The sequence below is a fragment of the Hermetia illucens genome, chromosome 2, assembly GCF_905115235.1.
Source record: "Hermetia illucens chromosome 2, iHerIll2.2.curated.20191125, whole genome shotgun sequence".
Lineage (NCBI taxonomy): Eukaryota > Metazoa > Arthropoda > Insecta > Diptera > Stratiomyidae > Hermetia > Hermetia illucens.
In genome coordinates, this window is record NC_051850.1 from 107,265,777 (window position 1) to 107,281,681 (window position 15,905).

At 42.5% G+C, this 15,905-nt stretch overlaps 1 protein-coding gene and 1 long non-coding RNA gene across 2 annotated transcripts; both read right to left on the minus strand.

Moving 5' to 3' along the window:
- Positions 1 to 637: 637 nt before the first annotated feature.
- On the minus strand, positions 638 to 1,378 carry LOC119648963. The gene is made up of 2 exons (XR_005249073.1): positions 1,203 to 1,378; positions 638 to 1,145 (listed from the first exon to the last, which is right to left on the minus strand). It is a non-coding gene; the product is annotated as an uncharacterized LOC119648963 (long non-coding RNA).
- A 10,932-nt stretch (positions 1,379 to 12,310) lies between these two features.
- LOC119649096 lies at positions 12,311 to 13,157 on the minus strand. The gene is made up of 2 exons (XM_038051098.1): positions 12,982 to 13,157; positions 12,311 to 12,928 (listed from the first exon to the last, which is right to left on the minus strand). Exon 2 carries the CDS (start codon positions 12,909 to 12,911, stop codon positions 12,381 to 12,383), a length of 531 nt encoding a protein of 176 aa, XP_037907026.1. The 5' UTR covers positions 12,912 to 12,928; positions 12,982 to 13,157; the 3' UTR covers positions 12,311 to 12,380.
- Between the last annotated feature and the right edge of the window lie 2,748 nt (positions 13,158 to 15,905).

Below are 15,905 nucleotides of genomic sequence, written 5' to 3' on the forward strand. Positions count from 1 at the left end.
GTACAAAACATCCTTCTTTCCTATTTTGAAAATATCTTCGTTGGTGCCTAACATCGTACAATCATAACGCTTCATAACTTGATTCGAAATCTTGTTGTTTATATCTTGACTATGAGCGGCTTGCCGAGCTTAAATCTTAGCATATCCTTTGCGCTTGATAGTAAGGCCTGCCTCACATCTCTTCGTTTTCCAAATGTTTCATACGTACAGGATAGGAGTATAAGAAGGTGATACACGCCAAGGCAATACTTAGCAAGTGGAATCCACGGAATGTTTCCTCTGTGAGTGCTACTCTTATGGATGAGTACAAGGTGCCGATTACGGTATCTAAGAAAAAGTCGATAGCCCTCTAGTATTATATTTTTGGCGCGCTGGTTTTTGTAAATTCCTGGTGTTTTCAAAGGAGCCTTCAAAATTCCAGATTCATAAATTTTAGTAATGTTCCGTCTATGCATTTCAGATTTACGGCAATGAGTGTTTTTGCCTCGCGAAGGGTGATCATAGATTGTCTATTTTCGTACTTCTTCCCTCGAGTTATACATTCCGCCATTAAGCCTTTTTATAAAATTCCAAAGCCCCTACAAATATTAAGTTCCAAGCAAACATTAAAAAAAAGATGAATTGATATTTTAAAAACTTTATTAGTAATAAAACCCCGAAATTGTGCACTGCATGCTTATGCCCAAAAAAAAAAACAGCTACTGACAGATGAATATTTAGTACAAACCAGTTATTTATCAGTTGTGATGGCTACATTTGGCAGTCCGTTTTATGCAAAATTCTTTGGATTCCCTGGCAATCCATTCCAATAAAAAGTCGCCAAATAAAGATTCCCTTTTTAATAGTAACCCCCGTTGGACATCCCGCAACATCCGTATCCGAATCCTCGAGGTTGCGGAGCTGGTCCTCCTAACCACGGGATACACATTTCTCCTCTGGGTGGAAAGCATTCGGGATGACACATCGTGTTTAGAGGATGTGTAAGACAGGAATCAGTTAAACAGTACGTCGTAGGAGATCCACAGTTTACGCTGGCCGCTCCTCCTTTCGGAAAAATATTGCCCGTGAAATAATAGTATTCGATAAAGGGTGGCACTCTATAGCATTGGTCCGCGTCATACTTCTGCTTGGACATACTGGATAAGCTAAAATGTATAAGAAAAATGCAACGGGTCGCATATATTATTCCAGGAAATCCTTACCTTTAGCCTTTTTAAATAGGTGTTACAACTGAATTAATGATACAAAATAATTTATTTTTCAAAAGTGCACTTCAATTTAGTTCCTGTTTTTGATAGGATTTTAGACTTATTTTAATTTTTTTTTAGCTTTTTATAATTGACTCATTAAGTTAAAAATTTCATTCTAAAATGAGTTCTCCATTTCGACTTTAAAAATTACAGCTCCTACGGTCTGCTAAGGTAATTCAGTTTTTGACAGTCACACAGGTTGTTTTCTTATTTATTTGGGACATCAACGCTCGAGACGGGTGCAATCGGCTATCAAGACTATAAAGAAGAAAAGGAAGTTTAATCCAAGGGCATTGCATAATCATTATCATCATTAACGGCACAACAACCGGTATCCGGTCTAGGCCTGCCTTAATAAGAAACTCCAGACATCCCGGGTTTGCGCCGAAGTCCACCAATTCGATATCCCTAAAAGCTGTCTGGGGTCCTGGCCTACGCCATTGCTCCATCTTAGGTAGGGTCTGCCTCGTCTTCTTTTTCTTTTTCTACCATAGATATTGCCCTTATAGACTTTCCGGGTGGAATCATCCTCATCCATGCGGATTAAGTGACCCGCCCACCGTAACTTATTGAGCGGGATTTTATCCACAACCGTACGGTCATGGTATCGCTCATAGATTTCGTCATTGTGTAGGCTACGGAATCGTCCATCCTCATGTAAGGGGCCAAAAATTCTTCGGACGATTCTTCTCTCGAACGCGACCAAGAGTTTGCAATTTTTCTTGCTAAGAACTCAAGTTTGCGAGGAATACATGAGGACTGGCAAGATCATAGTCTTGTACAGTAAGAGCTTTGACCCTGTGGTGAGACGTTTCGAACGGAACAGTTTTTGTAAGCAGAAGTTCTGTTGGCTGACAACAACCGTGCGCGGATTTCATCATCGTAGCTGTTATCCGTTGTGATTTTCCACCCTAGATAGGAGAAATTGTCAACGGTCTCAAAGTTGTATTCTCTTATCTTCATTCTTCCCGTTTGACCAGTTTGATGTTGTTGTTTGGTTGGTTTTCGGTGCTGACGTTGCCACCATATATTTTGTCTTGCCTTCATTGATGTGCAGCCCAAGATCTCGCGCCACCTGCTCGATCTGGATGAAGGCAGTTTGTACGTCTCGGGTGGTTCTTCCCACGATGTCGATATCGCCAGCATAGGCCAGTAGTTGGGTGGACTTGAAGAGGATCGTACCTCTTGCATTTACCTCAGCATCAGGGATCACTTTCTCGATGGATTATTCAGGTGGCTGGAGTCTACTAATTTTTGGTACCAACTCTTCCACCGGTATTTCATATTTAGGGATGTTACTTTTCAGTTTCCTATCAAGGTTGACCATCTTAGGACTATTTATGTCTGCAATAAGGGTGCACATGATCTTCATAGATGGTATAGTGGTTGTTACATACTTTATTAACCTAATAATCCCTTTGTCAGAGAATGTGTACTAATCCGCCTGAACTGACTTGAGACTTCCGAAAAATCAGTAAGAAAGAGCTCTACTGGAGATAACAGCAACGGTGGAATTATTCAGGAAAAGGCTGCTGGAACCATACCCAAATGTGGCGCATTTGCATCGTTTCAGATTAGACGCATCCCCCGACTGTTTCGAATATGCCACTACACCCAAGGGCCCAGAGCATGTTATGTTCCATTGTCCGAGATACGCTGATGAAAGAAGGTGGTTGAAGGATGCTCTCAACGTGGTAATCGGACACAATAATCTCATGGAGGAGATCCTAAGGTCAGCAAACTGGAGCGCGTCAAACTAATAACTGCGATATGAGAAAATCTCCGGGAACTGAATTGATCCCGGAAAGCATGAGAAACGTGTGATTCAATCGTGCTGGTATAGATCAGAGCCCACTTCGCAAAGTAATGCTTCACTGTGGTCTCGCGGGAAGGTAGGTGGCAAAGAGGTGATGGTTTCAGTATGTGAGAACCCCACACATTACTGCAGCCTAGTGCACCAGTGTCTTTGAAAAATGTTCATCTTCATCCATTAAAAAAAAAAATAAGCCCAGTAAAAAAGAGCAGCTCAGTAATCCAATCTATAATGGGGTTTCGACCGCATTTGAAGTCGCTGCCATAAATATTTAAGCTAGTTAAGTTAAGCCAATTTTGTCCAATTATTTGATTACTGAGATTATTACTTAAGAGGTTCATAGCTTGATTGATATATTTGGAACGAATAGTTGATATATGTTAAGGACACCGTCACTGCTGGTGTTTTAACTCAGAGAATGATGGAAAGGGTAAAAAAGTAAATGGTTCATGTTATGCAATCACAATTTGAATAACTGGAATGTATAGGTACGGGTATGCTAAACACGACATTGGTAACCATAATCTTTCAAACGATATTCCAACTTTTGAAATCTTCGAAGTGCAAGTACCAATACCACTAATTATCATAATAAAAATTAATAAAAAATCGTTGGTTTCCTGGATCCCAACACGGTGTTTGAATCTTATTCTAAAAATTGAGCTGATCGTGGCAAATAAAATCTTAGCATTATACATACATCTTCGTCATTCATGGCGTTCTTTACACTAACGGAGTGATATATTGGACAAATACTGATTCAAAACTTTTCAATAGGCGAGTCAGGGTACTATTCCAAATAATAACGTGGACATCCTAATTCAGCAAAGATGAGTTAAAACAAGTCGAAATACCGGAAGTTGGCGCTTAAGGTATAAAGGTTTTGTGTTCTATTATGTGCACATTTTTTCATTCGTATATGGGTAAAACCCCAAAATATTCCTTCATTTTTTTTTAAACTACAAGAAATACGAACGTACAAACGTAGATATTATTATTGCCTATTACCGAATAGTATGCTTACATATGCACGTATATAAATTGATCGTACATATATTTTCGATTTACTTCTTATATTGAATGCACAAATATATCTATCTGAATTAGGCACTACCCCAAATCTTCATTTATATATACATACCATATACCATATACATACGCGAGAAAAACATCGATGTGGTCATACTAAGTGAACCATGCCGAAACCACCGTGGCAGCGTTTGGGTCAAAGACCAAACGGGCTAAGCAGCGCTATGGACTTGTGGAGAACAAGCCTTCGAGGAAATAATGGAGCACCCGGAGGAGGGCTTTATCAGAGCGAAGGTGAAGGGCATCCACATCTACAGCTGCTACGCTCCACCCAGCGCTACACTCGTCGAGTATGAGCGGATGCTTGACGTTTTGGATGCAAGAGGACGTTTGCCGATCATAATAGGAGACGATTTCAATGCGTGGGCTCTTGAATGGGGCAGCCGGAAAACTAATGTGACGGGACGTGTTCTCCTCGAAGCATTCGCGGAGCTAGACGTGGTACTGGCGAATGTGGGGTCTTCGTACACTTTCCGAGGAAAGGACCTGGGGTCTATAGCGGACCTGACATACGTGAGTGCCACTTTAGCGAGTAGAATCGCTTGGCATGTCAGTGAGGACTATACTCACAGCGACCATCAGGCAATCTGCATAGAGATCAAGGACGTTTCGAGCTCGAAAAAGAGTTTTCGCAGAATGCCGGGTGGTATGCTTGGCTGGACAGTGAAAGCTTTCGAGGGGGACACGTTTTCCGCGGTGCTCAAATCCGACATATCCCTGAATGGTACGGCTGGAGAGAAAGCCACCCAGAGGCTCAGAGGAAAACCCGGTGGCGACGGTCGAGAGGAGGCGCAGAAGCAATTGCGTGGCCGCCTAAAGGAAGCCATTTGGAGGAGCAAAAAGAACTGCTTCAAACAGCTGTGCGACCATGCCGACATAAACCCTTGGGGCGAGGCTTACAGAGTGGTAATGAAAAGGCTGCGGAAATCACCCCAGGTGACCTGTCCGCGCCTCCTGAAACAGATTGTTACCGGTCTGTTCCCTCACCACGAAAATAGGGGAAGGCAAATTTTTGTCCAGCTAAATGACGGCATAATACCGCCTGTAACTGTGGAGGAGCTGCGGGAAATATGTGGTAGGTTCGGTGACAACAAGGCCCCAGGTTTGGATGGCATCCCCAACCGAGCTTTGAAACTGGCAGTGAAGACTAGGCCCGACGTTTTCGCCAACACCTTCGAGGCGTGCCTAAAAGAAGGAATATTCCCTGCCCAGTGGAAAAAGCAAAAGTTGGTGTTGCTTGCGAAGCCTGGCAAGCAACCTGGAAACCCAGCGTCGTATCGTCCTATCTGCCTGTTGGATACAATGGGGAAGATGATGGAGAGAGTCATCTACAACTGACTCCTGCCCATCGTCGAAGCCAGCAATGGTTTGTCGGAACGCCAGTTTGGTTTCCGACACCCCCACTCTACGGTGGACGCAATTAACATGGTGGTAAACCTGGCAAAAGGTGCACTGATTTCTGGCGGCTGCTGTGCCGTGGTGGCGTTGGATGTCAAAAACGCATTCAACTCGGCCAACTGGAATAGAATTAAAGGGGCGTTGGCTGACATGGGTGTGGGGAAAACTACCTCTCAGAGAGGATTCTCTGGGACGGGACGGATGAGGGCCCTAAAGAGTACATTGTCACAGCCGGGGTACCACAGGGATCGGTACTTGGTCCCCTGTTGTGGAATATCATGTATAATGGGGTGCTTGCTCTTTCCGTCCCAGAGGGGACTACGATTGTCGGCTTTGCTGATGACCTAGCTGTGGTTGTTGCCGCAAAACACCCAGAAGATGTGGAGGTTTACGCAACGGAAACAGTGAGAGCGGTAAAGTCCTGGCTAGAAAAAGCCGGGCTGACCTTGGCGGATGCGAAAACGGAAGCGGTCTTAATAACGAACTGCAGAAAAAATAACACTGAAAAAGTGGAGGTCGGTGGACATACGGTCGTATCAAAGCGGGCTATTAAATACCTGGGGGTAATAATTGAGACCAAATTGAGTTTTAGGGAACACCTAGAGTATGCATGCCAAAAGGCAGCCAGTGCCACCGCGGCACTTGCAAAAATGCTGCCAAATATTGGTGGACCGAAACATTGCCGGAGGTTGGTGCTAGCCGGAGTGGTGCGCTCCATCTTGCTCTACTCATCGCCTGTGTGGGCAGAGGCGCTTGCAAACTCTCAGAGACGGAAGCAGGTGAACTCGGTTTACCGGCGGACGGCTTTGAACCCTCATTGGGTACCATGAGAAACGGAATAGTCCATTGTGTTCCTATATCTCAGGAGCATGTTTTCTCAACCCGGGCCTCAAACATGGATTTCCGCTGTATAGCTCGGGTACTGTATTCCGAAGTTTAGTAGAGACTTCTCGTATCCACCAGGTTGAATTCTAGATACAAGCATTCAGTATAAACTTCTACCGTTCGGCTTGTTACAACGGCGCTCTGGTCATAGAATCAGTCGATGTCTTAACAAGGCGTTAGATGTACACGGTCGGAACTAACGTTAAACCACCCGGACGTAACTATTCTTAGCCCCTCTTTTAATATTCCGGTGATAATGCGGCTATGAATAAATAATCAGGGCCGTTGAGGATTTTTAGGTTCTCCCCGTATATCAACTTTGCGGAACTAGTTTTAATGTTCTTGTTCATTGATGGACGAAAGTATTTGACGGTGACTCACCAATTCATTGTCCGGATCCCTGGGGGCGCCAGATTGTGAACGCGTGAAATATTTCTGTACAAAAATCGGCTGGAATATATAATATTGTATACTGGACGTTGAGCTGAATGTGTATTTGGAGTTGTTCTCAAGAATTTGAACAACTGCGTCGTCTTTCTGTGGCTCCGCGATTGCCGGGAAATTGACGGTAGCGGGGATCTTCACCTTTTCAACATGCGCGAGGGTACGCTGTCTTGAGTTTCTGTTTAAAAGCAAAGATAAGTGGCTTATCGTTCTTGAACAACCTGCCTTCAAGGGAATACTGAAAGTATTTATTGGCGATGTACCCAGCTAATAACTCACGACCGTAAGTGTGGTAGTTCCGTTAAGCTGAAGTTTGAGTGCTTGAAAAAGAATTCACAGCTGCCAGATTTGGTTCACTTTCAGTTTCACTTTAACATCGCCAAATACGGCTAGTGGTGCAATTTGCAGCGGGAATGCCACCATTATGGAATCCCCCAGCTGTCGCTTGCTGATTTCAGATGCTTAGATAGCCTCTGGGGACCAGGCAACCAGCCGGGTGTGGAGTGCAAAACCAACGTGTGAAACAAAATCTTATTAAAGTCGATTCACCATCTCTCTGTCACACGCACTTTTGTCCAAAACGGTTGCACCGATTCAAATGAAATATGGGCATACGGGAACTACGAAATCCCACGCATACAGTGAGTGACATAAATTTACGTGGAATTTAAAGGGGGACTCTTCATACAAGTAAAGGGAAGATGCAAACATTTCTTTCTTCCTCTTGCTTTCTTGGTGGTGGGCTTAGATGAAAATATGTGCCATTTTGATATCTGCTGAAATAAAATACCATTTATTACCAACTTTTAGAAATTGATCGACTAACCCCCCTTAAGTTCATCCTAGGAGTACTAAATGCACTAATTGCAACGGCATAGAAGACGGTTACGTGCATATGCATGCCAAGTTTCATGAAAATGCGGCTATTAGTGTCAAAGTTATAGCAGTTCGAACTTCTCAATTCAACTCTGAGTGTGAAGTGTGTGAGGTTGACTATTATCAATACATCGCTTTCCAACAAATGATTTATTTCAAACGTTTTCTAAAAAATAGAGGGCAATGGAATTTGTAACTCTCATAAACCCATCGGTCCTCTCATACGGAATTACAAGACCTTTTATACCTGAAGCGTCAAGCTTTCGGTTTCCCGACTTGTTTAAACAAACAAACTTTTTTTATTATTTTTGCTTTTTTTTCTGTCTGGTATCCTTGGGTTTATGTGTAGGTTGAAAATTCGTTCAACTGCGTGTTCCAATCCACCCGTCCAGCCAAGATTCTAGTTGGTGTGGAGTCGATTCCTGACGTTGTACCAGATGCCGTCTACTGGGGCTTCGCAGTTTTTTAAGTTTTCTTTGGCATTAGGCAATGACCCGTTGATCTCGTTGCTTTTTCACTAGCTAGCGTTTTCCCGACTGTGCTTTTCCTTCTTTATTTCTCTTCTTTTTCATTTTGAGATTTGTTCTTATAAAGTCAGATGTCAAGTCCATCAGGATTTTGTTCCGTAACCACCAACAGGAAATGTGCACGGGAATTATTCACTTCTTTAAATTCGTTTTCTGTAGTCACCAATTTAGTAATACAATAAATTGTATTACTAATTTAATATGATTTATTTTAGCTGTTATGGTTATTATAATTATCGTCTACTTTATTTATTATATTGCTATAATTATCCTTCACTATTTCAAGCTCGCTTTTCTTTCTTCGCGTCTCCGGCTTTATACTTTTTCTCTGGTTCACTTTTCTTGACTTCGAAAAACAGTTCTTTGCTGTCAAAATGTCAAGTTGCTCGCTCCGTCGCTAAACACTATCCATCAAAATTCTGCTTAATATCCTGCGGAGAATCTTGAAGGAGGAATAGGTTATACTACAATTGAACCACAATATCACCGTGGAGCACAGAGTTGACTAAAAGTATCCTAGTTCTATTTTTCGACGAAAAACCAGAGGTAGCAGTCCCCTTGGATTGATTCATTGTCGAACAAAGTAAGAAAAGAAGTATGGGACTGGGCTACAGAGGAGCCGGAAGATTTACATAGAAATTTTTGATGCTCAATCTAACGGCCAGTTACGTCCTTGGTGTTTTTATATCAGTAGCTGTCGCGTAAACCTAACCCCACCTTTTTTTAAAATACGGATTGATTTTGTGACCACAATCAGAGCATCGCTGTGACAAGCAACAACGGTACCAGTCTATACTAAGTGCATGGCTCACATTCATACATTCATACACATAAATACTTCCCTACCGAGCGAAGGAGTAAGGCACCTGGATTGCAATGCAGCACGTTTGAAGCTTGAATCAGTCCGCTTGGACATAGCCACAACCCCCATGAAATTACCACTAGAAGGCCAAACGCTACAACCATGCTGAAAGTACATGAACCAGGAATTCTCCTGAGATATGTAAATTCAGGGAGCTATCCTGGTTGATATAGCACCAGCATATTCCTGGTAAGGTTTCGTGGCCGAAGCCACTTCAGATGAGCCTCCGTGGAGCCTTGAAGCATTTGCGTTTCCAGGTGTCACTTCGTGGAATTTCTTCTCGGCCACTAGGTTTTGATTTGGCCTACATGGTTGCTCATAGCACTAATCTAAAGGCCAGGTAACACATTGTACTGCGAAAACTGCCAACCTTGCAGCTTAAGCTATTGTTCGCAGAGTCTTATACGATGGTGGTTTCACGCCACGCCAAGATCTGTTTCCTATCGGAGTCGATGTTCATCTGCGTATAGCTCTCACAGCGGAGTGCAAACTAAGTGAAATCCAAAAACGCAACAATCTTAACACTAACATCAAATTGAACTGTTCTCCGGCAATGTCTTCTCTCTGATAGTTTATTGGAGTAGTAAAGGGAAAGTGATCACCGCTGTTACTCAAAAGCTCCAAGTTTTCATCAATCATATCTGCGTAATGTCATCGGGGTATTGTGGCCTAAGACGATACTTGTGAACGTGTTGATCAGAAAGCGGAAGTGGCAGGCACACATTGTGAAAGGGTAACCTTATGCAAAGAAGCCAGGAACTCGCTACTCAAATGTGGCCAACGTGTGGGTCGCCTACCTGGGGTAGAAATGGAGGGTAAGTGTGGTTGACGCATTACGCTTACAATTGACGGCAACCATATATTGGCAGTGGCTAATATTTCTCTCATTCACTAGAAACAAGCTTTCAATAAGGGTAAGCAGTAGAGTCTAAACGCCGCTAGATACACCGAACTTTTGTTATTTGTTGGTAAGGTGATGATAATTAAAATTAGAGAAATAGAAACCTTTTTAAGGTTTTTTTTGCAAAACAAAACCTTATTAAAATCGGCTCAATGTCTTTCTGTCTGTCTGTCACAAGCACTTTTCTCAGAAGCGGCTATACCGATTGACACGAAATTTGATGGAAAGGTGGAAACTGTGGACCCCCAGACATATAGAGAGTGATATCCTTCTACGTTGAGATTTAGGGGGGGTTCCCAGACATGTAAAAGGGGCGTGTACAATTTTTTTTTCATCGAATATAGCCACGTGGGGTATCAAACGAAATGTCTCGATTAGTACTTTTCGAAGCCGGTATTCGTTTTGAGATTTGTTAGCAAGACGGGGAGTGGGATGGGTGGAAAGTGATGATTTTTTTAACGGACCCATTCTCGGAAACTACCCAACCGAAAAATCTGAAAAAAATCATGGAGTTGCCTCTATATGGTGCCCAGGCCTCAAAATACTCTCCACATGAATATCCGTTCAGATTAAGTTAATAATAGTATATTGCCATATTTTTGGGTAAATTGAGTAAAACCCCCCTTAAGTTTATCCTAGAGTTATACAAGCTGGTAGTAAAGTATAATATGAAGCATATTATCCCCAAGTTTGATCAAAATCATACTATTAGTAACAAAGTTACAGTAGCTCTAAGTTGACTTTACTGTGTACAATTTACTGCAACTAAATATCAATATCACACTAAAGTGAGACGTGCTAAATGCATATACATAACGGGTTGCGTACAAATGGGATAGTTCAAAATTCAAATATACTCACAGAAGAAGCAAACAAAACCTTTCATACCTGAAGCGCCCAGCTTCCGGTTTCCCGACTTGTTTAGGTTTACTAAAGATTTATTCTTCCTGCAAATATGCGATTGCCTATCGCCTTTCTCAGTGAATTCGAATTCTAGCACTGACTCTCATATTCGAGTTAAGTATATCAATGCTACTCTGTTCTCTACTCTATTTAATTGATGCCGAAGGGAGTTGCATAGATCGGAAAGAGGATTAAACAGCCTGAATGAAGTTCACAGACTTCTAACTATGAAATGGATACAGCCTGTAATAGACTCACCGCCTTCTATGGTGCAACCCAACAAAACTCTCAACGACTGTGTTTGAAAAAAAACCGTGTGTTTGAAATTATCACTACCTGAAATTTCAACAAATTTCAAACAGACTGAAAAGCCCCTGCCATGTTGTGTGACGCCACAACTCGACCCGAGAAACAGTACAGGCAGCTACTCATAAAAATATAAAACTGTCAATACTAATTTTCCGAGTGAAATGCTAAGGAGGACGAAGGAATATTGTTTCGTGCCTTGCTGCACAAATAACTCCATAAAACCCCGCAGAAAGCCTGCCCGAAAGATTTTCGGAAGAAATGGATCGCCATCGCCCCACGGAATTCAGTTTCTCTGCATTCAGGTTTAAATTGTGAGGATCATTTCAATGTGAGTTAACATGTTTTAAACTTCAACTCCAATTTTAACTGATAATATACGATTGTGTTAGAATTTTCTGTCACTATTATTTAAATTCAAATCAAGTCACAAGAGAAGAGATACCGCAGAATATTCAACCCATTTTTTTGCGGCCTGTGAATCTTTCAAAATCGTACGTTTCATTGCCGTTCAGGTAAAATGGTCAGAATTTCCTACATAGCTTGTCATCATTACTGTTGAAAAGTAAAGTAACTTGAAGGATTGTCCACTCATGCATCAATTTCGCACTTTCTTGTTAAAAACTGATTGATTACTTGCAAAGTAACAAGTAACAAACACTAAAGCGGATGCCTTCACGTAGATAAGATTGAAATTGGTCGCTTGATAACGTCACCATATTTTCTTTTCCACCTTATGAGAATCCAGTTGCGAAATGAAATTGGCCAATCCGACCAAAGACCATGTCCGAATAGCCAGAAAGTATCATAAAGGGAATTGAAGCAAAACCCAGATATGGGTTCCATGGAAGCAGGTCGCCGCTGCTTGGTTGTAGGAATTAAAGATCTGCCATAATGGGAAGGCATAAATCTATTTTGTTATCCATTATTTACCACTAAACCCTTCTGAGTAATTAGAAAGGCACTCGATATTTTCACTGAATAAAGTCGGTCCAGCAAATCAGTAGTTTATTTCAACAACCAAATTATATGACTTTCAAATAAAAACTGACAATGTTTTGTAACATTAAAAATTTATTGCTCAAAATAAAAACTTTTTATATTAAAAAATAGTTGACACCTAGGTTCAGAAAAATTGACCATGATTTGCACCACAACTACCGCAATAACCGCCATTACCGAAATTAAAGCCTGAGCCGTATATATAACGTGCGTTGGTACAATATTGTAATCCAGAGGGAGCCATTTGGGGATAACAACTAGTCTCATACGGATTTGTTAAACAAGAGCTAGCCAAACAGTAGGTCGTCGGCGAGCCAACCTTGGGTTGTTGGCCTGGTTTAGGGAAAGTATTACCGGTGAAATAGTAGTATTTTATGAAAGGCGGCACTTTGTAGTATTCATTGCCACCCCTTCTATATTTATTAGGTCGATCTCCGTACCCATATCCTTCAGGATAATGTTCGCGGCCATATCTACCAGAGTGACTTCTGTGGCTATCTCTATTAGGCGGACCTTCGTACCCATATTCCCGATAATGTTCTTTGTTTTTATAATCCCTATGATCGTCATACCGATGGAAATCGCCGTATTGGTTGTAATCTATGTTGGAGTGGTAGCTATCGTAGGGTGTGGTTTCGTCAGAATGATACCTCATCGCGGATCACGAAGTTGCTGCAAAAAGAACATGAAATTTCCAAGAAAGGAGGGGAGTACAAGTTTCTAACTTTTATAAGTTTATCACTATATTATTTGTAAAACTTTGCACTGATAAAATTATAACCGGTATTCCTATTGCACAAAAATTTTCCTTAAAATATCAATAACAAATTATTTTACGACTTTTTTTTATTTTTTACATGACATTGCAAGGCGGAAAACACTTTAAAATGATAATACCGGGTCGCTACTATGACATTACGATAAACCCTGGTGACTAGATAAAAAGACTCCAAAAATGTTTAGAGAGCAAAGTGAATTGTGTATGTGTTGTGACTTGGCTGGTTTTGTATCTTGGCCTCCAAACGTCTACTTTCTATGATCAAAAACTGTTTATAAAGGAAGTACACAGAGTTCATATCAATTCTGTCCAAGGATGACTTAAAATCGTTACGTTCTGCCCTAACGCCTGACACATGGGGACTTAGGCCTCAGTTATGTTCACATATACTTGCCGTTTTTCCTCGAAGTCCGGTCTTCCTCTAGCTCGTTGGCAGATCCTTCTAGCTCGAAAACATGCATCCCGTAACACCGCGATCTTTTCATTCCACCAATAGTTTGGCCACCTTTTTTTCGAGGACTCGCCGTCACGGCATAGCAGCGTCGCATCCTCTCGTTATGCGTTCTATCATTTGCTCTACCTTTTTTGTAGCGGCCCCACCGGGATTTTAGCCTCCCAATAGTATCTGTATAAATGCATCCTCTTCAAAATGTTTCACAGAACAGCCTCGGTTTCCAGCTCCACGGGCAAGCACATCGTCGTATGGTTCATATTCGATCTGAAGGAAAATTGCCTGGTGGTCGCTGTGAGTACAATGCTCACTGATAAACCATGCCATTCTCCTCGCCAATGTGGTATTCGCATATGTCAGATCGACTATTGAGCCCGATCTTGGCCCAAGAAAATTGGAAATATTTCTCGTATTGGCAAGCGTGAAGTTTAGCTCCGCGAAAGCCTCGAGCAGGATACGGTCCCTGGTGTTCGTAGTGCGACTGCCTCAGTCCACGGGTCACGCGTTGAAATCACCCGCTATTATGTTGGGTTTTGACTTTTTGCATCCGAGATTAGCATACCTAGCATTCCTTCGAATTCTGCTATCGTCGCGCTTGGTGAAGCCAAGCAACTTTATATATAGATACCAGCTATTTTTGCCCTAACAAATCCAACTTCTGGAAACTCCATCACTTCTTGAATGGCTTGATTTCCACACGCCCATATTGCCGCCTTGCCAGTTATATCTGCAGTCCAGACACCACTCTTATTATTGTGATAAGGCTCGCTAATTATGGCAGCTTCGATTCCCTACTCATAGATGGTTTGCAAGAGAAGGTCTTGCGCCGCCTCGCAGTGGTTGAGGTTGATTCCTATCAACCTCATTTCTTTACTGCATTCAAGGCTATCCTAAACACTGGGCATCTGTTGCTGCCTACAACGTGTCGAAAGTCAACGCCCTTTTTCTCCTTGCAAAGCATACATTCAAGTTCGGCCTTGCACTACTTAAACATATGACCTTCTCCCCCACATTTTTTGCAACTTTTTGACCTGTTACAGTCACCGGTGCATTTCGCCGCTATGTGGCCAAATTCCAAGCATCTAAAGCGGCGTTTGAGGGACACCGCTCCCTGATGCGGCAAACGACCCAATCTATCTTTACTTTACAAGCTGCCAGCAGTTTGAATGCTGCTTCAGCTGGTAAGCTTATGATTGCCGTTTGCTTACCTCCGTATACCTTCCTCAGTCCCCTTTTGCTTTTCTAAGGCGTCGGGGATATCCTTCTTGGTCGTGATTTCATCAATGTCCTTAGATTGTATAACAATCTCCTGCTTTCCGGATCATACTTGTGTTTTTTCTCAAAAGGACTTCTCCACCTTGCTGAGGAGATTTTCAACCGTTTTGCACGGAGACTTCTTTAGCTCCGGCAACAAATCTCCTTTTCGGGAGCGTCTAATTCGGCTGACGTTGTCTCCAAGGTCCATCAGCACAGGATCGGATTTGGCCTTCCTGAGGATATCGGCATAAGTCATATTACCTCTTTTGGGGATGCTAATTAATTTGGACCGTAATATTCTCTTCTTTGTCGCATTTTTCTTTCCGCCTACATTGATCCATGCTTCCTTGCTTCCTTTTTGGGGCTTTACCTCCCTTGGGTCCAACGGAGCCGGCGCCGCAGTTTGCACGATTTCGGTAACTTCGTTTGCCTTCTCCTTTTCCGGTGGGAGGCCTTTTTACCTTTTTGTGTCCTGTGAGGATCCGAAAGAATCGTTCGCGCCCTCTCTACTCCTCTTTTCAAGCTTACCGCCCTTTGGATTTTGAAGGGGTGTCACCTGTGTTACCTGGGTGACGCTTGTCGGCACCATTGTACAGTACACGAATTTTACGGACCATGTTTTTGATGGCCTGGTGCACGTTGTGCTTGTCCTTTATAAATTCAAACAACTCTACTATTTTACCTCCGAGTAGGGCAAAGGATGATTCGTCCGAATTCTGACACAGCTCCTCTGCGTGGTTTTCCCACAGGGCACTTACGTATTTATAAGCCTTCCAAGAGCTTCCCTGATTTTCTTCTTTCATGAACGTTGATATCGGAGGAGATCGTAGGATGATCGAGCTTCTCCTAAATGGATCAAATACTGAGCCCTGCGGCATATTCCGACCAGGTGTAGTCACTCCAATATGGGCTAATGAATGACCAGTTTGCTGGGCATCTTTCCGTGTATTTTGAACAAGCGTTCTCGGGAATGATGTACTCCTTTTAAATACCTCTTCCTCCAGGCTACTTGTAGCATTCGATGCAACGATGGCCAAGTAATCCACCACCGAGGCGCTGCAGTCGATTGATATCGTCGGCCGGGAGCATGCTTGCCCACTCCCAAAGCCGCCGGTACGGTGTTTCCGAGTCCTTGCCCTGTAACTTTTTCTATCCTTTCTTCT